The sequence below is a fragment of the Pteronotus mesoamericanus genome, unplaced genomic scaffold (assembly GCF_021234165.1).
Source record: "Pteronotus mesoamericanus isolate MK-2021 breed Mesoamerican mustached bat unplaced genomic scaffold, CSHL_Meso_final contig_263, whole genome shotgun sequence".
Lineage (NCBI taxonomy): Eukaryota > Metazoa > Chordata > Mammalia > Chiroptera > Mormoopidae > Pteronotus > Pteronotus mesoamericanus.
In genome coordinates, this window is record NW_026555112.1 from 5562134 (window position 1) to 5588021 (window position 25888).

The window sequence follows — 25888 nt, forward strand, 5'->3', positions numbered from 1 at the left end:
TAAGGACAGAAAAAGTGTCCCTGGGTAAGACCTGTTGGATGACAATCAAGGTGATGGCGGTTCAGAGGAGGGAGTGATCTTTGGGGCCAGGAAGGGGGAAGGAAGGAGTTTGAGTTTGACTTTGTGGAAGAGGATTTCAGTGAGGAGAGAGTTGGGAGCGTGTACGAGGCAAAATTACCTGAATGGTATTTGACAGAAAGTACAGGAAAAGGAAAATACGTGATGTGAGCGTTATTCTACACAGCCAGAAGGAAGAATCTAGTGGGGAGAAGGCTGCTGGATGATTTCCCCATCGAGGCCATACAATAGCTCAGGAAAGGCTGGTGCTGGCTCGAGCTCACTAGACATGATGGCCTTGGAGTTTTCCAGGGGTCTGGGAGCACATGATCAGACTTTCAGAGGTGTTTACAAGTTAGACTGTAACTTAATACACCTGGACATTTTTGTAGAACAGAGAATGTGTATGATATTATCATATTCTGCCTGTTGATTTTGGTGGCATGTGTTCTATTGGACATATCCTATGGATTCCTAAAGAAGATACTCAGAAACCCTCGCCTTTGGTATAAAGAAAAACGTCAAGTTCAATTTGCCAGTCTTCCCTCGTGGCTCCATCTCTTCTTTCTTCCTCTCCTTCCTCTAGCTTTCCTTAGCTGTTTGATCAAATCACTTCACTTTCTGGGTCCCTTTTTAAAAAATTTATTTATACATGACAACACTGAACTGGAACACCTAAACTTTCCAATGCTAAAAACCTGATTATGAAATTTTCTAAAATGACTAAACATACACCATGACGACAAGACCTAACCCTATTGCTCAAACCAGATTGCTGTGGTTTCCAAAATGGTTACGTCTGAATATCACACATGATTTAGTGATCCGGTTTTTCTTAAAACCAGGTGACCGCTCTGTTCTCTGAGTTATTTGAGGTGCACTGCGATTTGTCTAGAAAAAATGTTGCGTTTTCCTTCCCTTAAAACAAATGGCAAGAGTCACGGCAGCAAAATCTGTTCGCGCCTAGCTCCGGTTCAAAAGTTTTCTGGGTACCCACAAGCAGATAAAACCTTATCTCTCCGCCCTCGAGTTTCTCTTCTTGGGCTTTGTATGCACTGACCAGCACAAGTACCAGGCCCTTGAGCGCGGATATTAACACTCCAGGCGGTCAAGAAGCTGCGAGGGTCCCGGAGGGTCTGCCGCATCCCTTGAGGCGTGGGCGCGGCGGAAGCGGGCGCCACACTTCCGGTACCAGGCCGGGCGCTCGCCACACTTCCTGTTGATCCGGCTCCTCGGAGGGCTGGGCTGGGGGCGGGAGGGGGCCGGAGGGGGCGGGAGGGGGCGGTGGCGGCAGATGGCTAGGCGTGGGCGCGCGGGGCGTTCGCGGCACAGAGCGTCCGCCTGTCTCCGGAGCCAGATCAGGGAGCAGCTCCAACGGCCGCGCGTGCTCCCCTCAGTCGTTCGCACCCGGCCCTCAGTCCACCATGCCCGCCGTGGACAAGCTGCTGCTGGAGGAGGCGTTGCAGGACAGCCCCCAGGTACCTCCTGCCTCCCCGATCCCTCTCTCCGGAGGGCTGAGGCCAGGGAGGCCCCTCCAGCCCGCCCGGGGTGGAGGCAGGGAGTGCTGGGGTCCTCTCGGGGACGAGGAGGGGGCAGGCCCGGCCCCACGCCCCGAGCCCGGGCTTCCCGGGAAGCGGGGTTCCTCTGGCGGAGCCGGAGAGCCCGGGCAAGCCCCCCGTGGCCAGAGCCTTTGTGTTCTGACCCCTTTCCAAAAGTCGGCTGCAACTGAGGCTGCCCGGCCTAAGCTCGGGCTCCACCACTTACTTGCTGAGCGCTGCGGGCGAAGAACTTAACCTTTTTGTGCCTCAGTTTTGTCATCTGTGGAATAGGGATAATCATCATACCTGCCTCTTAGGGGTGTTAGAATTAAATAAGCAAATGCCTGTAAAGTTGTTAGAGACAATGCCTGATGCATTGTAAGTAAGAAAGGAGTCATCTGTATTATTATTACTGCTACTGTTACGTTGTCGTGGGACCTGGTGGATTTAGGGCCAGAATGGGAGGCAGAGCCCGGATCTCTGTCCCAGCGGTACCAGGCCTCCCTTTGGCACTGTTTTCTCATCTGCGAAGAGAAAATTAACAAACGAGCCCCATTTGTCGGCAGAGCTTCATTAGCGCCCTCAGAGATGAGAGGCAAGTCCTTTGAGCTCTGCAGGTGAAAGCTGGGGGTGCACACATTGCAAATGAGTGCAGAATGACATTAGTTCATAATTCAGTGCGCCTGTCCCCGGGGAACTTTTGTTCTCTATTAACATTTCCCCAGCTCCATATCTGTTTTCCTGGTGCTGCGTCCCTGGGATATTTAAATAAGTCTTCTTATTCCCTGGTGTCTCAACCCTTGGAAAATAAGAATGAGATTAACCTCTTTTTCCTTGCACAGTTTCTCTTCTCTTTTCGGTTCCTTTCCTTTTTCTTCTTCGTGGACTGTAGTCCCGGGATGATCCTTTGGGCCTACCTGCAGCTACTCTGCATCTCTCCAGTTCAGAAGAAGTAATCAAAAGGGCTGTGGGCTTAGTTGCCTTGTGCCCATTTCTTTGTAATGAATTGTAAGCAAGGGGTGATTTGGGGGTGTTTTTGGTCTTGTTTTGTTTTTTTCTAATTGGCATCTGCTGGTCTGATTGACTTTTCAGAGGCCTCTTTGAAGTCTCTAGACATTTGGCGTGTTATGGTACCACAGCCCTTGGTAGAAGTCATTTCATCCATTCTTAAACATATTGTGTGGGATGGATGATAATAATGTAGAATTTCTAACAATAACATTTTGAACGAGGATTTCCACTTGCTTTGAAGTTGTAGAAACTGAGGTGCAAAAGTGTATCGCTTTCCTAACTGAGCTCAGTGATGGTTGAGCCAGGTGAGGGAGATCGCACAGATTTTCCATGCAGTCCTCACCGACAGATAAGTCACTTCAATTTCTGGCTCTCACGTAGATGCATATGCATTACTTCTGAGTGGGTCACTGGATTTGCTTAGCTCGAAGGAAGTAGAAAGAGGCCTGGCAAGTCAGGAGACCTGGGTCCTAATGCGGCTTCTAATGCTTACTTATCATGTGATTTGAGCAAGTCACTTATCCCCATCCTGGATCACTATTCTCATCTGCAGAATGAGAGACATGGCGCAGGTAATCTTGAAGGGGCTTTCGAAGCTTAAAATTTTATCCTATCAGCACGGTTTGTAACTCTGAGCTTATATGTGGAAGAGGAGGTTTAGAGGCATTGTCATTCCTCTTTAGTGTTTCTCTTAATGTAATGGAATGGAATTTGTCATTGCTTTTGAACCTTGCATGTCACCCTATTAGATATCTTGGTAAGGCTGCTGAATGGATGCTAACTTTCAAGAGGTCTTTGGTAATCATCAGAGCCTATTTACTTAACACTGTTGTATGGGAACGTGCCTGTTGCAGCTTCACTGCCAAGGAGACTCCAGAGACTTGGAACTGGAAGACATCTAATCCAGCTCTGTCATTTCATGTGTAAAGAATAAAAACAACAGCAAACACCTGTATCCCACATGCATTCTATGAGCCACACCCTGTTCTAAATGCTTTACTTAGCTTTACTTATTCACTCAATCCTCCCAGCAATCTTTTGAGGTAGGTGCTCTATTAGAATTTCCAGGGAACAGAGAAGTTGAATGACTTGCCCAAGATCACACACTATCAAGTGACAGAGTTAGGACTGGGACCCCGGCAATTTTGCCGTATTGTTCAAGTCAGCCCAGCTGCCTGCCACCTGACTCTTCTATCATCGGCGACCTAAAATGCCATTTCACTAAAAGGAAAAGGTCCTAAGAAACCACCCATTGTTTGCTTCCTCTAGTTTTATGTCCTGTAGTTATGAGGGTTGCTCCAGTAACCTGGTTGCATAGGTTTCATTAAATAAGCACAAAAGCTTTTGTATTTGAACTTAGTGACCCAGGAAGAGCTGAAAAGCAGTCGCCTGACCTTAAACACATCTATTTATTTCTTCCTTTTTAGTCCTGCATGTTGTCTTATATGATCAGTTTATGTGTGGACACGTGTTATTTCTGGTTACCTCTGAAATACGAGGTGGAGTTTTAGGGATGGAGATACTTGTCTCCGTTGCTGATTGCGAGTGAGCCTCTGCTGCTCACCCAGCACTGCTAGATGCTGGCAAGTCGTGGCAAAGGAGACAGGCGTGCCTGCCCTCCACTGGCTCACAGTCTGTTCCCGGAGACAGATAAGGAAAGCGGCCGTTCCAGTGCAGTGCGGATGCTGCTGTGATAGGGACACAAATGTAGCTTTGAGCTGCTGCAGCTCATATTTGGTCACTTACTCTCTTTTGTGTAAGTTGTCTGCTTTTGAGATAAGCTGACGACAAAAGCACTATTGCTTGCTGTTTGGTTTTGATTTTTTTGTTTGTTTCCTTTGCAGTTGGCATAACTGAAGCACAGAGAGATAAAAGACTTAGTTCTGAGATTATGCAGTTAGTAGTCAAGCTGGGAATGGCCCTCTCTGACCAAACCAGGCCTCTCAGTCAAGCAGGACATTTCAAAACACAGCCTGGTGGTGATGCCTTCATGATGGAGAAGTTTATATCTGCTGTTCTCTTTGTTTAGAGTACATTTTTTCTTTTAGTAGACTTGGCTCTACTGAGACATTTCTCTCCCTCTGCCAAATTATAGGTAGAAGACCTTTAATAGTTTTTATATTATAAAATACTTACATATAACTTAAATATACGTATTTTACAATCAGAGCTATTACAGTTGTACCATTCTATAATTAGATGACTATTCTTGAGTAAAAAATGTCTAGGACTATTTAGTTAGGTAGCACCCAGTTTCTTTAAGAGAGAGGGATGACGTGGAGCTGAGGCTGTCCCCATAGGGTGTTTGGTTTTGTGTTTCTAGCCAGGCAAGAGTGTAGGATAGTAGAAAAAGGATAAAATTCAGATCCTGATTCTGCCACCGTTACCTTAAGAAGTTACTCAACCTCTTTTAGCTTGTGATTTGCCATCTCTAAAATTAGAATCAAAATAGGTACTTAATGGAATTCTTATGAAGAACAGGTAGCATATGTAAAGTGTCTTCATGCCTCCATATCGTAGTAACTCCATAAGTGATAGCTGTTACTGTCTTTATAAGTGATATGGACCAGTCACTTTCTGACTTTTTTGTAGAGTTTTTGAACTGGTGCACCTTTGCCTGGTCATTGGTCTCATTCCTTCCTTATGTCTCAGAACATTCCTCTTGTTCCAAACGTAAAGTTTAAGCAGATATGAAGCTGATAAGTGATGTTGCTAAGGGCAGTGTTAGACCTTGGTTCCTGAGTTCAGCAAAGGAAGAATTCAGAGCCAAGAACTCTAGCGCAAGAAGTTGACTTAGCCTTTTAGAAAGAGAGTCCCCGAGGCAGGAGAAGTGAGCTGGCTGGGCTGTGTTGACTCAGGAAACAAGTTACAGGAGCAGCAGAAAGGCCTTTAGAGCGTAGGAGAGGGGAAGCAAAGTTATATGCCTGAGGAAAGAAGTGGGCCACGGAGGCGCAGGGGACAGCATGCACTGGGTCCTTTGCCTTAAGGGTTTTTAAGTGTTTTATAAAAGTGGGAATTTTAGGGGAGGTCTCAGGGGAGGATCTCAAGAGACTGTTCATCGGCTTTCCAGGTGTGTCCTTTCAGGGTTGTGGTCTCTAGCGGTTGGCCAGCGCTAGGTTAGGGGGCATTAGTCATTGCATCTGGTCCTGACGTCAGCCAGCGTGTTGCTTAGTCTGGTTTTGCTGCTTTCCTGGGCCTGGAGCTGAAGTACAACTGAGGCCTAGATGTTATCTCTAGTTTGACTAAAACTCTGTCTGTGGTCAACAGACCCGAGGCTTTGTTCCTAAGGTTATCTGATGCCGACCAGAACTTCGGAACGTCATTGTCTGGAGGGCTTAAGGTAGTGGTCACGCAAGGGCAGGTAAGCCAGGGTGTTGGATGGGGCCGGTTTGAATCAGCCACCTGCCTCAGTTTCCCCATTCCACTTGTCAAGGAATTTTCCTGGCTGCGTACTGTCCTGCCTTAAAATCAAAACAGTGTCTGAGATAGGTGGGGATTTGTTTTTTGCAGGCGAGATCATGACCTAGTTAAATTAAAAAGGGAAGATTGGAGTTTTCCTTTTAGTTTTAATGGGTGTTATGGTAAATATGTCCAAGGTATAAATAAAGAAAAAAACAACATCTGCAATGTGGTTCTTTGGCAGTTATTATAGGTGAGAGCATGACTGTAGATGACCAAAGAGAAGCCAGCTCCAGGCAGCCTTTATCCTGCCTCCAGGCGGGCCTGTGGGCCTTGGACCAAAGGGCATGCCCACTGGTCGCGCACCCTGCTGGGGAGCGGACGCAGCCTCCTGCAGCGGGGGAGGCTTGGCCTTTGCCGGCAGCAGGCCAGGCTGGGCTTTACATCCTGCCCAGCTGCTTCCCAGCTATGGGAGGCTGAACAAGTGTCCTAGCCTTGATTAACTTCAGTTTCATTATCTATAAAATAGGCTTAATGTAACCATGGTGTCTGTCTCATAAAGTTGTTGGGAGTATTAAATGAGGTAACAAATACTTAGTGCTCAGCACAGCATCTGACACACAGGTACAGAGTAAAGGGTAGTTTTAGTTTTCTGTCTGCTTTCTTTGTGGAGGACATTTACACAAGTCCTCCCTTTTCATCTTACCTCTCTTTTATCCTTTCTGTTTTATTCCTCAGAGTATTAAAAACCATGAAGAGCACTCCACTAAATGGATATCAGTAGTAGCAAAGGAGTTAAATATTCTCGATCCAGTTGCATCCCTCTCCTTCCCATTCTCCTAGACATATTAGCTGTAGCACAGAAAGGTAACAGAACCGTAAGATTGGTGGACTCGCACAGTCCTGGCACCGTGGGTAGGGAAGGGTCCTGCACCCTTAGATGGCACTTCCCCATAGCCGCGTGGATGACAGCGCTGCCGTCGTGTTCAGCTGAAATCGTGCATGTAAAGCCCTGAGCAGCCAGAATACATCAGTGAAGGTGCATTATCTTCTGTATAATCAATATCATTTGCTGTCACTGTGTGTCAGGCACTGGCAGGCACTTCATGTACATTCATTATCTCATTAACTCTACAAATTTGGATCCAGGACTGACAGGGCCCCAAGGTGATCCCAGATTCTTTGAGAGGTGCCAACAGACTAAGCCTCTGGAGAATGTAGAGTTGGTCCCCATCACCCCTGAGCCTCAACTCCCAGCCCGGGGTTTCATCGGATGCTGGGTGAAGGCAGAGGTGCATGCCTAAATGAAAAGACAGAGACTGGTAGACCGCCCAGGGTAGGTTCTGAGCATGTCTTGTAACAATGTTGTTTTTTCCCCCACATAGAGTGTATTTCACAGAGATGGAGTGAAGAATTCTAAGCCAGTGTTTTTCATCTATTAATGAATTGACATCCATTAATGGATTATTATGTGGGTCACAACTGTGATTTTTGTTTACAAATGGAACAGGACAGAGTAGGAAAAAAATCATTATGTACGCACACTAATGATATTGTTTGGTAAAATACGTTTTGTGCTATGGATTTGAATTGTAAAAGTTTGAAGAACTCCATTCTAACCCACAAGTTACACGCTGTATGCACCGTGTGATGTTTTATTCCCACTGAGAGATTTTTAAAAACCTCTCTTACGTTTTCCTTACTCATGGCGTTCTAGTCCTGCGGATGAGGATTGGTACCAAAGAGTACAGTGGTCTCAGAGCAGGTATTTTTAGCTTTAAGGATGACCTGGGGCAAAGGCAGGGTAAGTGTGTGCTGCTGTGAAGCACACCGGAATTTGTGGAACAAAATCAGGGGTGGAACGAGCAATCCAAAGGCCCAGGTTCCTGATTAAGCTGATGGAGGTGCTTTGGGGTCAGTTATTGCTCTCTTACCTGAGGTAGGTTAGAAAAAGAAATAACAAGTTTTAATGAATTAATTATTCTTTGTAAAGTGTTTTGGTATCACCTCCTAAAGGCATTTATCTTCTTATCACTAACTCAGTATTTTAAATTCCCACTGTGCTGGGCACATTAACAAAAGTCCCTTGAGTAGATACGGTGTCTTCGGTGATGCCTTGCTACTTCTTCAGACACTACCCAATATATCAGTATTTCCTTAGTGCTCATCGCGTGTCAGATGGGAGATGCCTTTCACCTAACGACACTGCCACTGCTCTCGGAGCCCTAAGTAGTTAACTGGACTAGAATCCTCACTAAGTCGCTATTTGAGTTTTGTGCCCAGATCTAACACTGGTGGACACAGGGTACACAACATTTTCTAGCCGTGAATTTGAAAATTGGTTGGATACTATATGATGAAAGACAAGGAAGTTGACTGTAGTACTGTAGGAGGAAAGAATGACACACTCGTGCAAGATGTGCAAGACGGCAGACCCAGGCAGATGGTGAGCTGCTGGGAGGATGCAGTGCTGGGTGTCCACGCCCCGGTATGCAGGCAGGGCTAGCATGGTGTTTAGTTTATCGACTTGAAGGGAGAGGCTGCCCTTTTAACCCTGTCTTTTATTGGGTGGACGTAACTGGTGCTTAGGTAGAAGCTAAAGTTGAGAGAGATAATATGCCCCGAGTCTTAATCTTTTAAAAACTGGCTTTCCTTTTCTAGCCGCAGTACTCAAATTGTATTATTTGTCCCTATTCTGTAGTCTAAAGGTTTAGAAAATGAGTCCTAAGTTAAAGCTGTAGGAATCAACTTGTACCAGCACCAATAAAAATAAAACCGGGGAACAGCCCTCTTCTCCCCCCATTTCTGTGTGTGTGTTTTCAACCTCCTTTATAACTTTTCCACTTAGAAATGAAATTGACCTCTTTTCTTCTTTCCTTGCAGACTCGCTCTTTACTGAGCGTGTTTGAAGAAGATGCTGGCACCCTCACGGACTACACCAACCAGCTGCTGCAGGCGATGCAGCGCGTCTACGGAGCCCAGGTACCCTGCTGTACCCCCCTCCCAGAGGGGAACAGAGGAGGGGCCCTCTGCCCTCATCTGGAACTCAAGGGGGTTGAGAAATTTGAGTCAGATTAACACCATTTGAAATACTGAAATAAAATCAGAATTGTTGTTCTCACTCCAGTTCACCTTCAAAAATGGAGGACGATCTGTTTTCTTGCTAAAGGAAGAGTAATTTCCCTGCAGCTAGTAGAACCGGTAGAGAGGGACCACATCATTGCTTTTAATTTTTTTTTAAAAATTCAACCCCAAAGGGAAACATTGGAGTCTCCTCTTCCTACTTGTGAATGAGTGGGTTCAGTATTCTGACACATGCTCTTTGTCTTTCTCATAAATGAGCAGTCTTAGATGTCAATGCAGGCGGGTAGAGATGTTTTTTCAAGCGCTTCCTCTGAAAAGACTTGAGTCACAGTTCTGAAACTATTGGGTGGCTTCTTTGTTTTGAGGAACAAATATCTCTGGCTTGCAAAACCATGGAAAATAAATTGCTGAGTAGCAAAAGTGAATCTTTTTAAGATCAAGAAGTGCTCATGTATGTTACTTTCTAAGAGAAGACTTGAGAGGTACTTAAAAATAAAATTCATTGTTATATATCGGAATACTGTGGTAGCCGATTCCTTTGATTATTGATTTTTTTGCTGACTTAAACCTATACATGTTAATGTTTCTTTTTCTCATAGATGATCTCTAAAGAAATAGCACATTTCGTATTTAATAACAATATATATTAACACTCACGTAGAGTCATTATTAAATAGCTCTTAATACTCATATATAATCATGTATTCTCAGTGTTTTATTAGTCGTTTATTCATGTCATATGAGAAGAAGACTCAATCCTTGCCATTACGGAGCTTAGAGCTGAGTTGAAAGAGAGACAAAACAATTACCTAAGAATGTTAACCGTGCTAGGAGAGAACGTCAGCTGACCCAGAATTGCACTGGGCGCCTCACGGGAAGATGGTTGTGCTAGGTGAGGTTTATTGAATACTGAGTAGCTTCCAAGCACGGTTTCAGGGGCTCTTACATGGATCATTTCATTTAAATTCCCCAACAATTCTGGGCTGGGTATTGTTGTTATCCTCATTTCCTAAAGGTCAGGAGACTTAAGGATTCTGATGATGAGTACCTTGTCCAAGTTCAGGCCCTTGATACATGGCAGAGCAAGTCAGCCTGAAGTCAAAGCCCGAACCCTTAACTGCTAAGCGTGGGGATGATAGCTGCGCTGGGCGAGCAGCAGTAGAGATGGAAAGAAGTGCATGAGTTTCAGAGGTGTGTGGGAGGCGGATCAGTGACTAGGAGGAAGAGAAGGGATCTGGTGGGAAGAGGAAGACTGAGGGAAGCCCAGGCCTTTGACCTGAATATCTGCTGTGGATGGTTGAGAGGACACAGGAAGAGGAGGAGGGTGTGTGTGTACTGGTTGGGACGGCAGCAGCGCTCTCCTGAAAGGCTGATTTCGAGATGTCCGTGCGACAGCCAAGTGGGGAGAGAGATCTTGCTGAAGGTTCGTAGCCAGAGGTTAGGCCAGAGCTACAGAATTGCAGACTTTACTGTATTACGCGTGTAGCTTATGAATTGGAACTAATTTTAATGACCAAATGAACTGTGCTCATTTGTAATTTTGCGTGTTTGTTGGTAAGACTTTCAGAACCTGGGGACATACTTTGTCGATTTTTTTAAGCCCTGTTTATTTATATTGTGTGTTTTGTATTTTCCCCTAAATATTCAAAATGTAAGAAATAAGATGTTTTTACTGGGCTTGTACCTGAACTTGCTTGCTATTCAGTAATTTAAGTACCGTCATTAAATGATTTGTTTTTCTGTTTAAAGTATTGTGTCAGAGCCCCAAGACTTCAGGGACTGAGCCTCTGCTACTCCCAAGAGTCTCTCCTCTACCTTTCCTTATCTGTCAGAATCGTTTACTTGATGTTCAAGCACTTTCTTCCGCGTTTTGTCTTTTGAGCCAGAAAACTACGTTTTGCCAAAGTTAAGTGGGTCTTGCATTTCAAGAGGCTGTAACTTGGCTTTTAATTCACACCAGATGATCATCACATGGGCTCTCCTCCCGGCCAGAAAGCCTTCCTCCTGCCTCGGCATTTCCTGCAGCGGAGGCTGACGGGAACATCTGGTCAGTGCCGCCGGCCTCGGTGACAGCCTCACACAGGGGTCAGTGGCATTCCGATCAGCTGGTCGGGGCCGGTGGGTGTCTCAGGTTTATTAAAGGCTTAATTTAATTTTAAAAAGGAAACCTTTCTAACTTCCCTTTGATTGGTATATGTATGTTTCTGTTTCTCAATGTCTTCATTCTGCTATGTTTCCCTAAATATAACTTAGAGAAACATTGTTTCTGAAATATTTTTTACCTGGCTCTGTTGAATTAGATTAATACTGTTTTATAATTTTATTTTTGAAAGCAGGTACTTAGCAAGATGTAATTTTTCATTATATTTTAAAAACCAGGTTTACACTGCTGATCAATGATACGTGTTCATAAAAGGTACTTTAATCAGGCGACGTGGTACATTTCTGTATCCTGAGATAGCAAATGCCCTTCATACATCAGTCTTATGAAGGGGAAGGGCAAGAAAAGCTAGAGGAAAGTTTTGTGAGCAGTTTTGCTGATTGTCGGAGAGATCTTAAATTTTATTTGGCTGAAGTGCTAGAACGAAGCTGTAGCCTGTAAGCCGCCTTCAGCACTTAGACGCGGTCCCTGGAGTCATGCCCGGTCTTTTCTTCACTGTCAGACGCGCCTTTGCACAGGTGGAAACGGAGTACTCCATTGTAGGTCATCTGAAAGGTGGGAGCTGTGCACATTTCTCAGGCATTCACAAAGCAGAGACAAGTTACTTAGATCTGCTGTGTTTCAAACTACTGGCTAAATAAGAACCTCCATAGTGTCTGAAGAGGTGCAACTGTACATATATTCTTTCCTGGGCTATTGCAGCGTGGACCCAAACAGCCTTACCATCTTCAGGGAGGTGTCTTTCACCTCCCTGAAGCCACTCCTCTACCCAACTGCTGAATTTATCCCGTCCAAACGTCCCTTCCCTCGCTGGCTCCAGGTGCTTAGGTGGTTGCCTGTAACTGCGGCAGATGTTAAACTCAGTGAGGAGTTCAAAGCTCTTCATGCACTGAGTGTCAGCCTCCCCTTTGGCTGTTCTAGAATGTGTCGGGCCCTCTACACATCTCAAGGCTTTGCTGTGCTGTTCCTACTGCCAGGCAGCCCCATCAACCCTCCCCTGGCAAATGGTCTTCCCGGCTTTTAAGACTGACCTGAAGTCTGAGACGTATCTGACACCTTTTCTTTCTAACTTGCCTCCCTTCCTGGCCAGAGTGCACTTGTCAGCCGGCGCACTTCAGGTGCAGCGAGTGGGCTTTCCTTGTCCCCCTGCGGCCTGCGAGCTCCCAGAGAGCAGATTCTCTTTGCGTCCAATGCCCAGCACCATGCCTGGCCCCAAACCTGTCCCCACCTCGGGTCCTTGGCAAGGGGCATTGTCATCCATCCATCATCCAGGCTAGAGCCCAGTTTTCTTAGGCTCCTCCTCCTTCCCCACTTAGAACACGCTGTTGTTTTTGCCCCAGGAACACCCCGCAGATCTCTGCCACCTTCCCCACTTGGTGGTTCGGGCTCAGGCCCGTTTCTGTCTCTCGCTTGACTTCTTCCAGTGTCTCCTGACCCTCATGCCATTGTCTCCTTTCAGTGTTTCTTCACCACCACAGCCAGTCATGCCTTTCCTTCAGCTCACGTCTCATCTTGTCTCCCTTTGCCCAAGCCCCTCAGGGCTTCCCTGCTGCCGCAGGAACCATGGCTGCCCCCAACTCAGCGCTCTACCTCCGTTCCCGCCGCACTCCTCCCTCCTCCCCATGTGCCTCCCACCTCGAGGTCTCCTGAACCAGAGCGACCCATGACCCCAGATGTGTGGTAAACACTGGTAGATGTGACTCTCAGCCACTTGGATCTAGGGAGCAGTTCGGGCGAATACTTGGTATAGCTCAAAGCAAAAGCAAATCGCAACGTGACTCGAGTGGGTTTCCCCGGCCGCCCCCCCCAGACTCCCCATTCACACTCTCCCTGGATGGTGGCGTCTGCAGGGGTTTCAGGTGACATTTGTGGTTAGGAGCGCTCTGTGCCACCGTAAGAGAAACATTCCTTTGCCAAAACCTCAGTTTCCCTTTCAGGTTTGCTAACCACTGGCCCTCCTGCCATGGCGACAGCCTCGGAAGGTTCTGTGTGACCTGGGAGAGCCTGCGAGGAGACCCCTCATTGGGTCATCTTTTTAAAGGATTCTGAGGAGTCATCCAGTAGCGTAGACAGCAACCAGAGAGCTATTCCAGAGTGGCCAAGGAAGCTTGTCCACGGAAACCCACTATGAATCTAAGCTTCAGGCCACCACTTTTGCTGGACCACAGCAAAAGTATGGGGCTTACCTTCCTACCATCGACCCAATGGGGCCTGGCCCCGGAGGGCTAACTAGACACAGCTGGGGGCTTTGGCCCGGAATGGCACGGTGTTAAGAACTGGAGCTTCAGATCGCGAGTCTGCCAGATCTGAATTGAGTCTTTGCCTTGCCAGTTACAAATTGTGTGATTTTAGAAAGTCATCATCCTTTCTGGTAATCCCTAACTCCTAGGTGCATGGTAAGGATTAAATGTGATAATATATGAAAAACCCGTAATAGCAGTGTCGAGCACTAGGAGGGACTCAATAAATGGCAGCGGCTATTTTTATGGTTGTGATTACTAATGTTTACTCTTTACTCAAGCTCCAGTTTTGCAAGTCTTGTTGCAGAGATAATTGTGCAGAGCTACCTGAGAGGGTGTGGATTAATTAGCTGGTGTTGGTAAAGCAGTTCATAAAACCTTTGCATGCAGTACCTTACGTTGAGTCAGATTTCAGTTGGTCTAGTTCAAAGACTTTTCTTGTGCTGTGCTCTGTACAGGAAAGGTGCGTTTCTTTTCAGGACAGGTGGCAGGCCATTTTTTTACTTCTGGTTTGTTCCCAGTGAAATCATGCTGGGAGAACAGAACCTTGCTGCCTGGAATCACACACACATGGAATGTACACAGTGTTCTCGTCCGGGATTCCTAGGAGAGGCGCGGCAGCGTCCGTTGTACAGAGCAGTTTGGAAAGCAGCTGCTGTGTGTTGTGCGGCCTTCTTCCCTGCGCCTCAGTGGGTTGTGTGAGCGGCAGACACATGCCCTCTGCTTTAGCCTGGTGCAGCGAGATGCTGGCAGCTCCCTGGCCAGTTTTCCATTGCATGTGGAGCGCTGGCCAGTTACCTCTAGAGAGGAGGAGACTTCAGGCAGCCTGTGGCCCTTGCTTGTTTTGAAGGCAGGGAGGATGGTTATCACATCTGTTGGCCAGTCCTTGAAGGCTACAGAGAATGTGGAGCAATATTTTAGACTTAACCTACGTTAAAAAATAAAAAAGAATGAATTCGAAGAGTAGAAAACGTTCCTTGAATATGAAATATTGTAGCTTAATAGAGCACCTCCTGAGGGAACCGTGGCAGAAAAGTGGCTCTTCTGAAATAGTTACTGTCTAAAGCAGGATCAGCGTTATCCTGCCCTCGGGCTGGCCACTTGTTTTTGTAAATAAAGTTTTATTGGAATGAAGTTACGCTCATTCGCTTATAGGTTGTTCAAGGCTGCTTTCATGCTACAGCAGCAGAGTCGAGCAGTTGTGACAGAGACCATGTATCTCACAAGCCAAGAGTAAAGACTGTTTGTCCCTTGACAGGAAAGGTTTGTCAACTCCAGTCTACAGCAGAGACCTTCTCAACGGTCTCTCGGCAGGACTTGGGATCTTAGAGAGTGGCGTTTAAGATTGTGGATTTTAGAATCAGACTTGGTTTCGCGTCTCAGCCCAGCTGCTGACTAGCTGGGCGACCTTGGGCAAGCGGCTTAACCTCTCTGTGCCTCAGCTTTTTCATCTGTAAAACTGAGTTAATACTTAGAACCTGCCTTACAGGGCTGTCAGAATTAAACGAGATAGTGCTGGAATGCACTCTGTGGCCTCTGGCATGAACTGAGTGCTCTGTAGATCTTTGCTGCTATTGTGGGGAGTGGGGGGGATCCTGTGGGTCTGCAGAGCATAGTCTGCATGGTGCTGCCCCAGGCACATGCCCAGGGAGCTTGAACAGATCCACCTTAATCCCAGTGCTGATAACTCAGAGGAGTAAAGCTGCTGGTGTAGCTGAGAGGTAGCCCAGTGGGTGGGCTAAGACTCCGGTTCCCACGCACTCTGAGCCTCAAAACAGCACTGCTGAAGATGACAGCGGGCTGCGTCCTGGCTCTTGCTTCATCCCTGTCCAGTCCTTGCATTGTATTCCGCACCCCCCACCCCCGCCGCCATTTGTGATGTTTCCTTGTAGGATTAGGCGGTATTTTTCTCCTCACACCACGATCCCGGGGATTGTTTTAAACTTGGAATTTAGATGAATCTTCTGACCTTGTTCGTCCAGTCGTTCATCCAGCATTTGTCGGGTGCCTGCTGTGTGCCGGGGAGCACGGCCCGTCCGTGCCTGGGTGCCTGGCAGTGCTGGTGGACTTGCCCACTTGCCTCCCTCTCGGCCGCCAGCTCTGGCCAGCTGCGAAAGGGGCGGCACCCCAGACGGTGCCGACGCCTGGAATGTGTATTACACTCGCCTGACTCTATTCTGGGAAAAAGGGAGAGAGCCACGTTTCAGGGTCTCTTAATGCCTGTCCTTGGGGCGGATGAAGGAAACCAGGGGAAGGGTCTGTGGAGAGGGTCCTAAAAAGTTGGATTAGGCGCTACTGGGTCTGGCAAAGGAGGACCATGAAGAATAAAACAAGTCCCTGGGGAGCTCAGTCCTTTCTCAAAGGAACAGCAAACCCAGGAGAGTTAGAAAGTAAGTGGAGGCCACGGCCGAGGCCAAGGCCGAGGCAGGCCAGCGCCCTGCCCCCATCTGCTCCCGGTCAGACCTGGTGGCTCTGCCCTGCTGTCAGGAATAAGCCCTGAATCTGAAGAGAAGCTTCCGCTGAGCTTTGGAAACAGAAGACACATTTTCTAGGCTGGGTGCATTGATGGGGGTCAGGGTGGGGGTGGGTAGCTGTAGAAAATGGCTGCGCAGCCGGAGACTAGAGGGGTGGGAAGGAGAAGAGGAAAAGGGACAGTATTGGCTGGTGAAAACGGGCACAAAGTGGGCTTCCCCACGCAGGCAGCTCTGCTTCTGTGTTACATCCATCATTACCCAGGCCGCGCTCGGAGTTTGGTACAGCCTGATCACGGCCTGGTGCTGCTTCAGTTCCCGCTGCGCTTAGAATAAAGTCTATACCTGGGCCACCGAGTCCTGCGTGCCCTCGCTCTGGCGGCCCTGGCAGCCCCGTCCCACCACCGTGCCCTGCGCCCCTTGTCCCCATTGCGCCCCGCGCTATAGCTCCTCCACCAGGCCGTGCGCTTTGCCCACGTGTTGGTCCCTCCGTCCGGAAAGCTGTTCCCAGGGCGAACTTTTAATCTTTCTTCGGGATCTGCTTAAATATCTCTTCCGTAGAGACCCTCTGGGTCGTCCTCTCAGAACCCCTACTGCAGGCAGTGTTTCCTTTGCGGTCCTCATTTTGCTGGTAACTGTTTTTTGATATCTGCTTCCTCTGTAAGCCCCAGGAGGACAGGGACCACGTCTTTGTTGATCGTGTTATAATTGATCACTACATTTGTTTATTAGCTCAAAAACCAGAAGGGGCAGTCATTTGTAAGTGGTGTGGGGGGTGGGGGCAAGCTTTAACCTTTGATTTTGTTTTTCCAAATAATTTCTGAACAAAATGATCATTTTACGCAGACGTATTTTTAAGAAATTCTCTGAGGTGCCATTTTTCAGCAACTGTGTGCAGTGGACAAAGTCTTACTTGCGTTTCTCTTCTCCACGCAGAATGAAATGTGCCTGGCCACTCAGCAGCTTTCTAAGCAACTCCTGGCATATGAAAAACAGGTAACTTGATAGTTATGAGGCATATGATGCAGTGCCCAGGGCTTTCTTAGCTGGAGTTGTTTAAAAGAAATTCTCCAAAGGCATTCTTTAGAGACCTTCCATCCTCCCTCCTGCCCGCTCTCCCTCTCTTTTTTCCATAGTCCATTTTTTTCTTTTTTCTTTCCTTTTTCTTTCCCCTGATAAAGGCTAACTGGTGGTTATCTCAAAGTCTGTATGCTGTAGTCATATTAGCCTACAGGAGTCATGAGCTGCCCTTGAGGGAGGGTTCATAGTCACTGAGGGACTACAGGTGAACTGACACTAACAACTCCAGGAAGTAAACTCAAAGATATACCACGATGTCTGAGCAGAAAGGTGATGGCCAACGGAGGAGCAGTTCGGGAGGGGCGGTCGTGTGCCTTGTGGGGGCAGAACAAGGCTTGTTCTGCCATCAGACGCTCTGAAGTGGGGAAGAAAGGAAGCCGGTGCAGAGAGTGTGTGCTGTGGGGTGATGCTGTGGTGCCGAATTCCCAGCGTTCGGTCAACACCTGGCTCTTCTGTTCTTTGGTTTTAGAATTTTGCTCTTGGCAAAGGTGATGAAGAAGTAATTTCTACGCTTCACTATTTTTCCAAAGTGGTGGATGAGGTAAGATGGCAATATGGTAAAACTTTTTTTTGATTCTGTTTTTGAACTGTCTTTTCGTTTTTACGTTGGTCTACTTTCCATTTTTAGGTATCTACTTAAATATCTGAGACTTTATCTCAACCTGTTGACAGTTGAAGGTTTGCCTCATCAGGGAGGCTGTATACTGTCATGTTTGTTCCTGGTTTGAGGGGAAGGGCTTTGGCATATACAAACAATAGACCAAAAGAAAGATTTCCAAGAATTTAGTTTCCTAAGGAGGAAGTAATCATCTCTCAAGGCTGCTGTAATAAATTACAAGTAGGTGGCTTAAAACATTAGAAGTTCATTCCCTCACAGTTCTAGAAGCCAGAAGTGTGACGTCAAGGCCTCGGCAGGGCCATGCTCCCTCTGAAGGTTCCCCGGGGAAGATCCCTCCTGGCCTCCTCTGGCTTCTGCTGGCTCCACATGTCCCTCGGCTTGTGACTGCATCATTCCAGTCCCCGCCCCTGGCTTCACACGGCCTTGTCCCCCGACGTCACCTCACCCCCATGCTTTTTCTCTCCTGTCTGTGTCCTCTCTTCTTATAAAGAGACTTGTCATTGCATAGCCCAGGATGACCCTGTTTCAAGATCCTTCATTACCTCTTAAAAGACCATTTCTCAAATATTTACTAGTTCTGTGTGGATATTTTTTTTGTGGTGGGGCAAGAGGCACGATTCAGCCTACTCCAAAGGGTTTCATACAACTGCTCTTGTAGCTGTATTGTATATTACACTTGGAAGATTTGTAGAAAACAGCTATTATTGTAGGAATGGAGTACATAAATCTTAATTGTAAAAAGAGAGCTCAGATGCAACTGATGCTGGGCAGATCCCTCTGCAAACTTAGGTAGGAATAAACTGTTTCCTATCTCAGGGAGTTTGCAAGCTTGTCATAGAAAATCAAGATAAAGAATAAGCAAAAAGGAGAATATGCAGGTGCCACTTAACTGTTGAATCCTTCATATGAAGTAGACACTGTCTTTAGTTTATAAAACAAGAAATTAATATTCCTATAAAATTGTACTGATGGCATTTTCATTCATTCAGGAAATTAGTCCAAAAAGTCGTTATTCATTCAACAAGCATGACTGCCCACCTGCTGTTTAGCAGATGCTGTTCTGGGCAGTGGTGATGTAACAGACACGTCGATTGGTTCTTTTGGAGTTTTGTCCTCTATGCCACTGCTGTGACTTCCTTCAAAATATGTGTTAAAATGGATGGAAAATGTAATTAGAGAGGAGCAAAAAAGTAATTCTTTTGGAAAATGTGGAGAAGAATGTTTATTAATTAACAGTGAATAGATAACCCAGGGGGAGAAGCAAAGACAGCACCTGCTGAAGGCGTGTGTTTTCCTGACTAGAAGAGAGTGGCTAAGGAAATAGGGGTAGTTGTCAAAGCCCCGGAACCAAGATCCCCAGTTTAAGATATTTATCACAACCATATTTTCATGGGCCGGAGTGACTGTTAGCTTCGTGGAGAGTGAGGCGTCCCCAAAGGACAGAGGCCTGGAAGAGCGAGGGTGTGAGTGGTGTCATGGAGCCTGGAAGTTTCCTTCTATGTAACGACTGTGAGTAAAAGCTGCGAGCTCATGGAGGAAGAGAAGACTAGTTCTTGAGGTTATTTTCTCTAGCTGGGCCGACCCCAGGTTAAAAAATTCCTAAGACAAGTAATGTGACTGAGTAGTTCAAGAAAACTCCAACTAAAAGTTCAGGTTTGTGCAGCATATATTTAATAGAGTGCCTTGGAAGCAGGTCTCCTGGGTAATAGGCGTGTGGAGGTCGTTGTCCTTGGTGGTCTCCCCAGAAGCAGGGTGTCTAGGTCGCTTCCTTGCAGTGCGCCTGGGACAGGAGGTCATTATAATTACGGGTCCCGTTTGCCGAGCGGGCGTCAGGCCCTCAGCTCTGCTCTGAGTGTGTTCTCTCCGTGTTATTGCTTTATCGCAGTAGCCACGCAAGGAAGAAGGTGTTGTCCCCTTTTTCTGTTGGACGCTGCTGAAGTGCCAAGAGGCAGTCCATGCCCTGTCCGCCTTGCTCCGTGAAGGCACTGTTTTTCGAAACGGTTGTCCCATACCTCTCAAAAGCCCCAAAGCACAAAGCTGATGACACACACCCTTTGAACCTGAAGAAATGAGGAAGAGAATGAGTATCTAGGAAATTGCCATTCCTGAAGTGAATAATCATTGGAAAGCCACTTAATCTTCCTGAGTTGTGGTTTCTTCACCAGCAAATGGCAGCAGTGGAAAGCCTGCTTAATTGGGTTATTATAAAGATTAAGTGAAAGAATGTATATCATCATTGAGCACAGAGCTCACTTAATCTTTACATACATAGTAGGTATATTTGCTGACTTTCATCAATTAAGTGTTAGTAAAAAACAGTACATTTCTTATTGAAGTTATTCGGGGACAACCACTAACGCATTCTATTCTGATGGCTAATTTGTTGGCATGACTGTCCTCGTGCGTTCCCAGCTGAGTAAGGCTGCCATGCCTCAGCTTTACTGAAAGACAGGGGGAATGGGGCCGGCTTGGCCTCCAGCTCCTTGCCTGGCAAATTGTTGACCTTAGGCAAGTTTATCAAAGCAGCCTCTGCAGGCACCGCCCTGAAGGACCAGTCGTACCGGCGGGGGGGGGGGGATCTCTGTGCAGAAGGGGCACATGTGTTACTGCCATCGCTGCTGAAAGGAACTTTGCCATGTGTTTACTTCAGAAAACGCCTGCTGGGTGATCCCCCTATTCACCCAGCAGGAACCCCGGAACATCCTCCATGATCTCGGAAAGTCTGGGGCCCTGGGGAAGAATTCTTTCCTCTATGTTCATGGCCGGCGTCTGGACAGCCAAACATTTGGAGTTCCGGCAGCTTTGAGGTTGCGGAAGATAAACTCTGACTCAGACAGTGGAGAGGGAGGAACGTGGCTCGTGGATCCCAATAGCCCAGGATTAAAATCCCAGTCGTCCCACTTATGTGCTCTCCGGACTGGGAGCCTTACTTGCCTGTTGGTAAAAGGGGGATAATAAATAGTACCCAACTCACAGAGCAGGTAGGAGCTAAATGGTATCAAGCACGCGAAGCTGTGTTACAAAATGCTCCAGATGGTAGTGCTGATGGAGACCATTTTTATTTTCCCTTGACCACTGACAATGACAGGGTTTAGTAAGGCCTTGAGGTAGAAAGGCAGAAAGAACCAGGAGCTGTTAAAATGATCTGTGTGGAGGATCACTTTTGCATGGGCTTGTTGTTCTTAGAAAGATTCATTTCTAAAGAGCAGAGGCTTGGAGTCTGGCTGAGTTGTGTGAGTGGCGCGCTCCCTCTCTCCAGAGAGTGATTCCCAGGCCCGCAGCTGGCTGCAGTTTTAGGGTTAGTAGGTTCCCAGCAGGCCTGCCTGCCTTTGAAGAGTGACTTCAGCCCTCTTGACAGTGACAGAGCTCACAGTGGCCTGGGAGAGTGGTGGCTTGTGCTGAGCACTCGGTAAGCTGCGTACACTGCAGGCACATGCCAGCGTTGGCATTCCCCAGGTGGGTGTGGCTTAGACTGAGGACACTGAATCCGATTTCTCACAGTAAACAAACAATAACTGTGGATTCAGACTCCTTTAGCCAACTTGACACATTTGTTTTTTTTTTCCACACCGCATCTGAGGGTATGTTTATTGATTTTAGAGAGAGAGGGAAGAAGGAGAGAGAGAGAGAGAGAGAGAGAGACATTGATCAGCAGCCTCCTGCACACACCCCAACTGGGGGTCAGACCCACAATGCGCGCATGTGCCCTGACTGGGAATCAAACCCACGCCCTTTTCATGCACATGACGATGCTCCAGCCAACAGGGCTCACATTTCGTTCTTAATACCTCTAGGCCTCTATCATTTACTGCTTGATGAGGGTATTTATTTGCTAAGGAAATGTAACCGAGCTCTTTAACCACTCAGAAGTGTTCAGCGTGGTTCCTTGGTGAAATAAGACAGTGTCAGTATAGTGGATGTAATCTTCTTCAACACATTTCTCTTTCTTTCAGCTTAATGTTCTCCATACAGAGCTGGCTAAACAGTTGGCAAACACAATGGTTCTACCCATTGTACAGTTTCGAGAAAAGGATCTCACAGGTAGAGTAACTGAATTCAGTGCCCGTTACCTTCAAAGTATTAATTCATTTAATAATAATTTGTATGCATTAATTTCTTTAAATGTGTGGATCCCTGAGACATGCCTTTTCTTTTGAGCAGTTCCTTTTAACCTTTAGTGAATCCTCATGGTGGTCTTGGCTCACCGGAAGGAGGCCACAGGCTAACCGTGCCCTTTTCGGATGACACTAGGGCAGATGTGAAGTGCTGGTGCGGGCTGCCCTTGAGGCAGCCTGAGGACCGATGCGTCCCCCCGCCCGAGGCAGCAGGGTGGCATTTTGCTGCTGTTTTCACTTATCAACAATACCAGTCCGTGATCTGAGTGAGGGCAACACAAGAAATATCGAGAAAGCTTATTTAAAATTGGTAAGGAAAAACGTCACAACTCTGCTCCAATAGGAAGTAAAAAGTTGAGAGAGAAATAGGGAAAAATGCCAGAAGAGAAAGTCAGAAAGTAGCACAGTATCAGAAAAAGAGTAAAAATAATACGAAGAGAGATTGAAAAGCTGGAGTCAGTTTTGAGGTAAATTGAAAAGCAATATAAAACATGTAAAAATGCTTTGCTTTAACAAACTAAAAATAGGGAGTTTTAAAGTAGAAAATACCACTTTACTTTAGATACCTGAGTTTTTAAGTTTTTAACCTTGAACACTCCTTGCTCTCATTGATCTTTGGGGGCTTTTTTTGGTCTTGGACTTTGTTTAGCCAGCTTTGTGTGTGATGGCTATCATGCACACATGGAGTAATAGTTACTGGTGTTGCCTCGTTGCAAGTACAGCACACTAGATCGCCTCGGTATTTTTGTTAAAACAAGCACCCCCTATTCCTTTGTCAGATGTTAAAATGGCAGTGATGGGAAATTCCTGGGATTTGGATGTAGTTGGGAGCATTCTGAGGAAAGATGAACTAAAACACTTCGGGGCTGAAGAATCAGAGCTCACATTCTTCCTCCTGGTCTCCGTGAATAGTACCTGGCCACCACACACTGCAGCCCTCGTCCCTAAGCGCCCTCTCTGTCACTGACTCAGAGGCTGTCTGGGGAGAGCTGGCTCCGTGGGCAGCCAGGCTCCCTGAGCGTGGAGTGCAGCTGCAGCCACGAGCTCCAGCAAGGCGAGGGTTCCCAGCCACCAGGCCAGGTCCGGGAGGGCAGGGGGGCCGAGAGGCGCTGGCAGCGCCTTCCCTATCCCCTGCACACCTTTGTTTTCTTGGGAAGGCATAGAGCTCTGGGTTGGCTTGTTTTGTTTTTCTTTGCTCTAAGATGTTTCTTTTTCTCTTACGCAGAAGTGAGCACTTTGAAGGATCTTTTCGGACTCGCCAGCAGTGGTAGGCACCCCCTGCGTTCTCAGCGTGTGGGTTTAGCGATGGGCGTGAGTTTAGTCTGCCGGTGGCCAGAGACGCTGAGTGCGTGTTCTTGCCGCTCAACCTGTCTGGTGCTAAAATGCCTCTCTACTTTTAGAGCATGACCTCTCAATGGCAAAATATAGCAGGCTTCCTAAAAAAAAGGAGAATGAAAAGGTAAGAATACCTGCCTTACACGTTATTTTTCTCCTCATTTACTTAAAGCTCCTTTTGCATCTCCCTGTTGTGAGTTTGTGGGCTCAAGGGTGTCTTGATTAATTTCGCCTCTTTTTTTCCTATACATGGGTTTTAAGATTTTCCATTTCCCAATTCCATCTTTAAAAGCTGATTTTCAAACACCAACTGGGAACCACTGTAAAAGTGTAATCACACTACGATTTTAACTTACGCTGGGTGTGTGGTGGGATCACTTGACTCATACATACCCAGGCACCTGAACTTCTCGCCCTGGGTGTTGACTCTGATTTTTGAACCCATGCTCCCTAGCTTTTTTACTACTAAGAATAGTATTGAATATTTTCGGGCATATAACTTCCATCTGTGTTACCTGATTTCCTAGAATGCCATCTCACAAGTGAACCACAGCTTTTGTGGCATTCAGTGCACTGGCCTACTGTTCTCCTAAAGGACCGTGGCACTTTCTAGTGCTGCCAGGAGAAGGTATGGGCTTCACCCCAGTGCAGCCTCACAAACACTGAGATGCTATGATTTTGGTGTTTTTAATTTGGACTTTTAAAAACATGAGGCAGAACCTTATCTATGTTTTATTCTCTTTGTCACAAAAGTGGTTCTGATGTATAAACGAACATGCTTGGAAGTTGCCTGCTCTTATAGAATTGCCACGTCCATTAGACAACTTGAAGTTTTCCTTTCGCGTCTCAAACAGGTGAAGACTGAAGTGGTGAAAGAGGTGGCGGCCGCCCGGCGGAAGCAGCACCTTTCGTCCCTGCAGTACTACTGCGCCCTGAACGCGCTGCAGCACAGGAAGCGCGTGGCCATGATGGAGCCCATGCTGGGCTTTGCCCACGGACAGGTAAGACCCAGGCCAGCTGGGGGCGGGGTGGGGGAGTCGGCATGGCATTCTGCTGAGGGAGCACGGAAGACACATGGAAGCACTGTCAGAGGGAGAAGCACAAGTGCACAGCCTCCCGGGAAACTTTCCGACATTCAGCACTGGAGAGCTTCCAGCTGGGCTGGATCGGCATGAGCTGGATTTGTTAGGCTCTCCGTGCAGGAGATGATGGCCTTGATCCCGTGCCTCCCGTGGGGAGGAGCCAGCATGGCCTGGTCTCTCATCCAGATGACAGGCAGGCCTGGTCCCATTGTCTGAGAAGCAGCTGACTGTTCAGATTGTAGAGCCAGGCTCGCCAGCTAGGACTCCGCCCAGTCTTCTGCCGCCCTGTGTGGTGAGGTCACCCTCAGCTGCCTGCTCCCAGATGATACATGGCTGAGGTGAATGCCAGCACTTGGCTCGCAGGGACGTGCTGCTAGTGCTTGATGAAGTCGCTGTAAAGTATGTGTTAGGTTCCTCCCTGCTGTGTGATGGTCTGCAGGACATTGGGCTGCAGGGAGGCTCCAGCTGTGGGACGGGGCCTGGACTGCGGCACCGGCCTGGCAGGGGTGGAGTGAGTGGGAACGTGAGGCGAGGGCCCCGGCCCTCACCCGCCACCCTGCCCTGCTTTATCCCCACTTACGCTGACTCCAAACTTCACTCCGGCTTGTGAGAAACACACCCAGGAACCTTCTCTCAGGTGACGATCTAGGGACAGGAAGGGATGTGAGAAAGCAAAATGTTGAGAAGGCAAAGTCAGCAAATATTTAAAAAGAAAGAAAACAAACACATGAGCACTTATTATTTTTATAATACATTTGAAAATGCATATATTTTTTAAAATAGGCAGTATCACTTTCATTCAGGGAAAGGGGCAACAAGAGAGGATTTTTGAACATCAAAATTCAGTTGTCTGTCATCTTAATATGGTTGTTACTTTCTTGAATGATGGGGACACTAAAGCCAGCTTACGCATTCAGTGGTGATATTTAAATAGAACAATATAACCTCTCTGTGTCGTCGGAGTAAAGCTGGGTTAAGCCAAAAACGAGCGCGGCCCAGCTGTGTGCTCCGGCCCTCCGCCTACCCTTGGGAGCCGGCCAGCTTCCTCGCGATAGCGCTTGTGCCCGCCCATGTGTCCTCTCTGTTGCCCCCACCCCTCTTTCCATGAGGTGTTACAGCCCTGCCCTGGTGGCTGTCCCAGCCTGTCAGAGAACGCCAGCACTCCCTCTGCTCTCTCAGGAAGTCCTGCTGTCACACTGCCCTCCCCGGCTGACAGGCCCTGCCCCTGGAGCAGTGACCCCTGCTCATTAGAGACTCAGGGTCATGGGGTGGGGGGCCCAAATTTGGACTCGCAGCCAGATGCGCAGCTGCAGGCCTGAGACAGCGGTGGGAGCCTGGTCAGTTAGAGGAGGGGCCTGAGAGCTCTCAAGGATGGGCTGGGCACCGGCTGCTTTCACTGTTGGTGGCCGAGTCCACCCCACCTCCGTAGCCTGCACTTTAAGCCCATGCTGCCCCCCACAGGGGAGGACAGGAGACGGCAGGTGCAGCCACGCAGATGCGGCCGTGCTGGGAAAGCAGAACCGAGCACACCGGCCGTGCCGGGCGGCGGCACAGTCGTGGTTGAGGGCTGAGGACGGCACATTTTATTTTTCATATGAAAAGCATCCATTTTTCAAGACAGAAGACCACATAGCCCCTCACCCAGGAGACTTTGTAATCCTTAGCCTGGGTTGTTCTTTAACCACCTGAATCTTTG

The 25888-nt window shown here is 47.5% G+C and overlaps 1 protein-coding gene across 2 annotated transcripts in view; it reads left to right on the forward strand.

The window, feature by feature from the left end:
* The first annotated feature begins 1372 nt into the window (after positions 1-1372).
* APPL2 (adaptor protein, phosphotyrosine interacting with PH domain and leucine zipper 2) overlaps positions 1373-25888 on the forward strand; it is a 41049-nt gene continuing 16533 nt past the window's right edge. For both annotated transcript variants that reach the window (XM_054574590.1, XM_054574591.1), the window contains exons 1-8: positions 1373-1535; positions 8889-8987; positions 16898-16957; positions 17511-17582; positions 21614-21701; positions 23001-23042; positions 23176-23234; positions 23965-24111. In XM_054574590.1, coding sequence (XP_054430565.1) covers positions 1482-1535; positions 8889-8987; positions 16898-16957; positions 17511-17582; positions 21614-21701; positions 23001-23042; positions 23176-23234; positions 23965-24111 — 621 coding nt within the window. In that variant the 5' untranslated portion in view covers positions 1373-1481. The remainder of the gene's footprint in view (positions 1536-8888; positions 8988-16897; positions 16958-17510; positions 17583-21613; positions 21702-23000; positions 23043-23175; positions 23235-23964; positions 24112-25888) is intronic.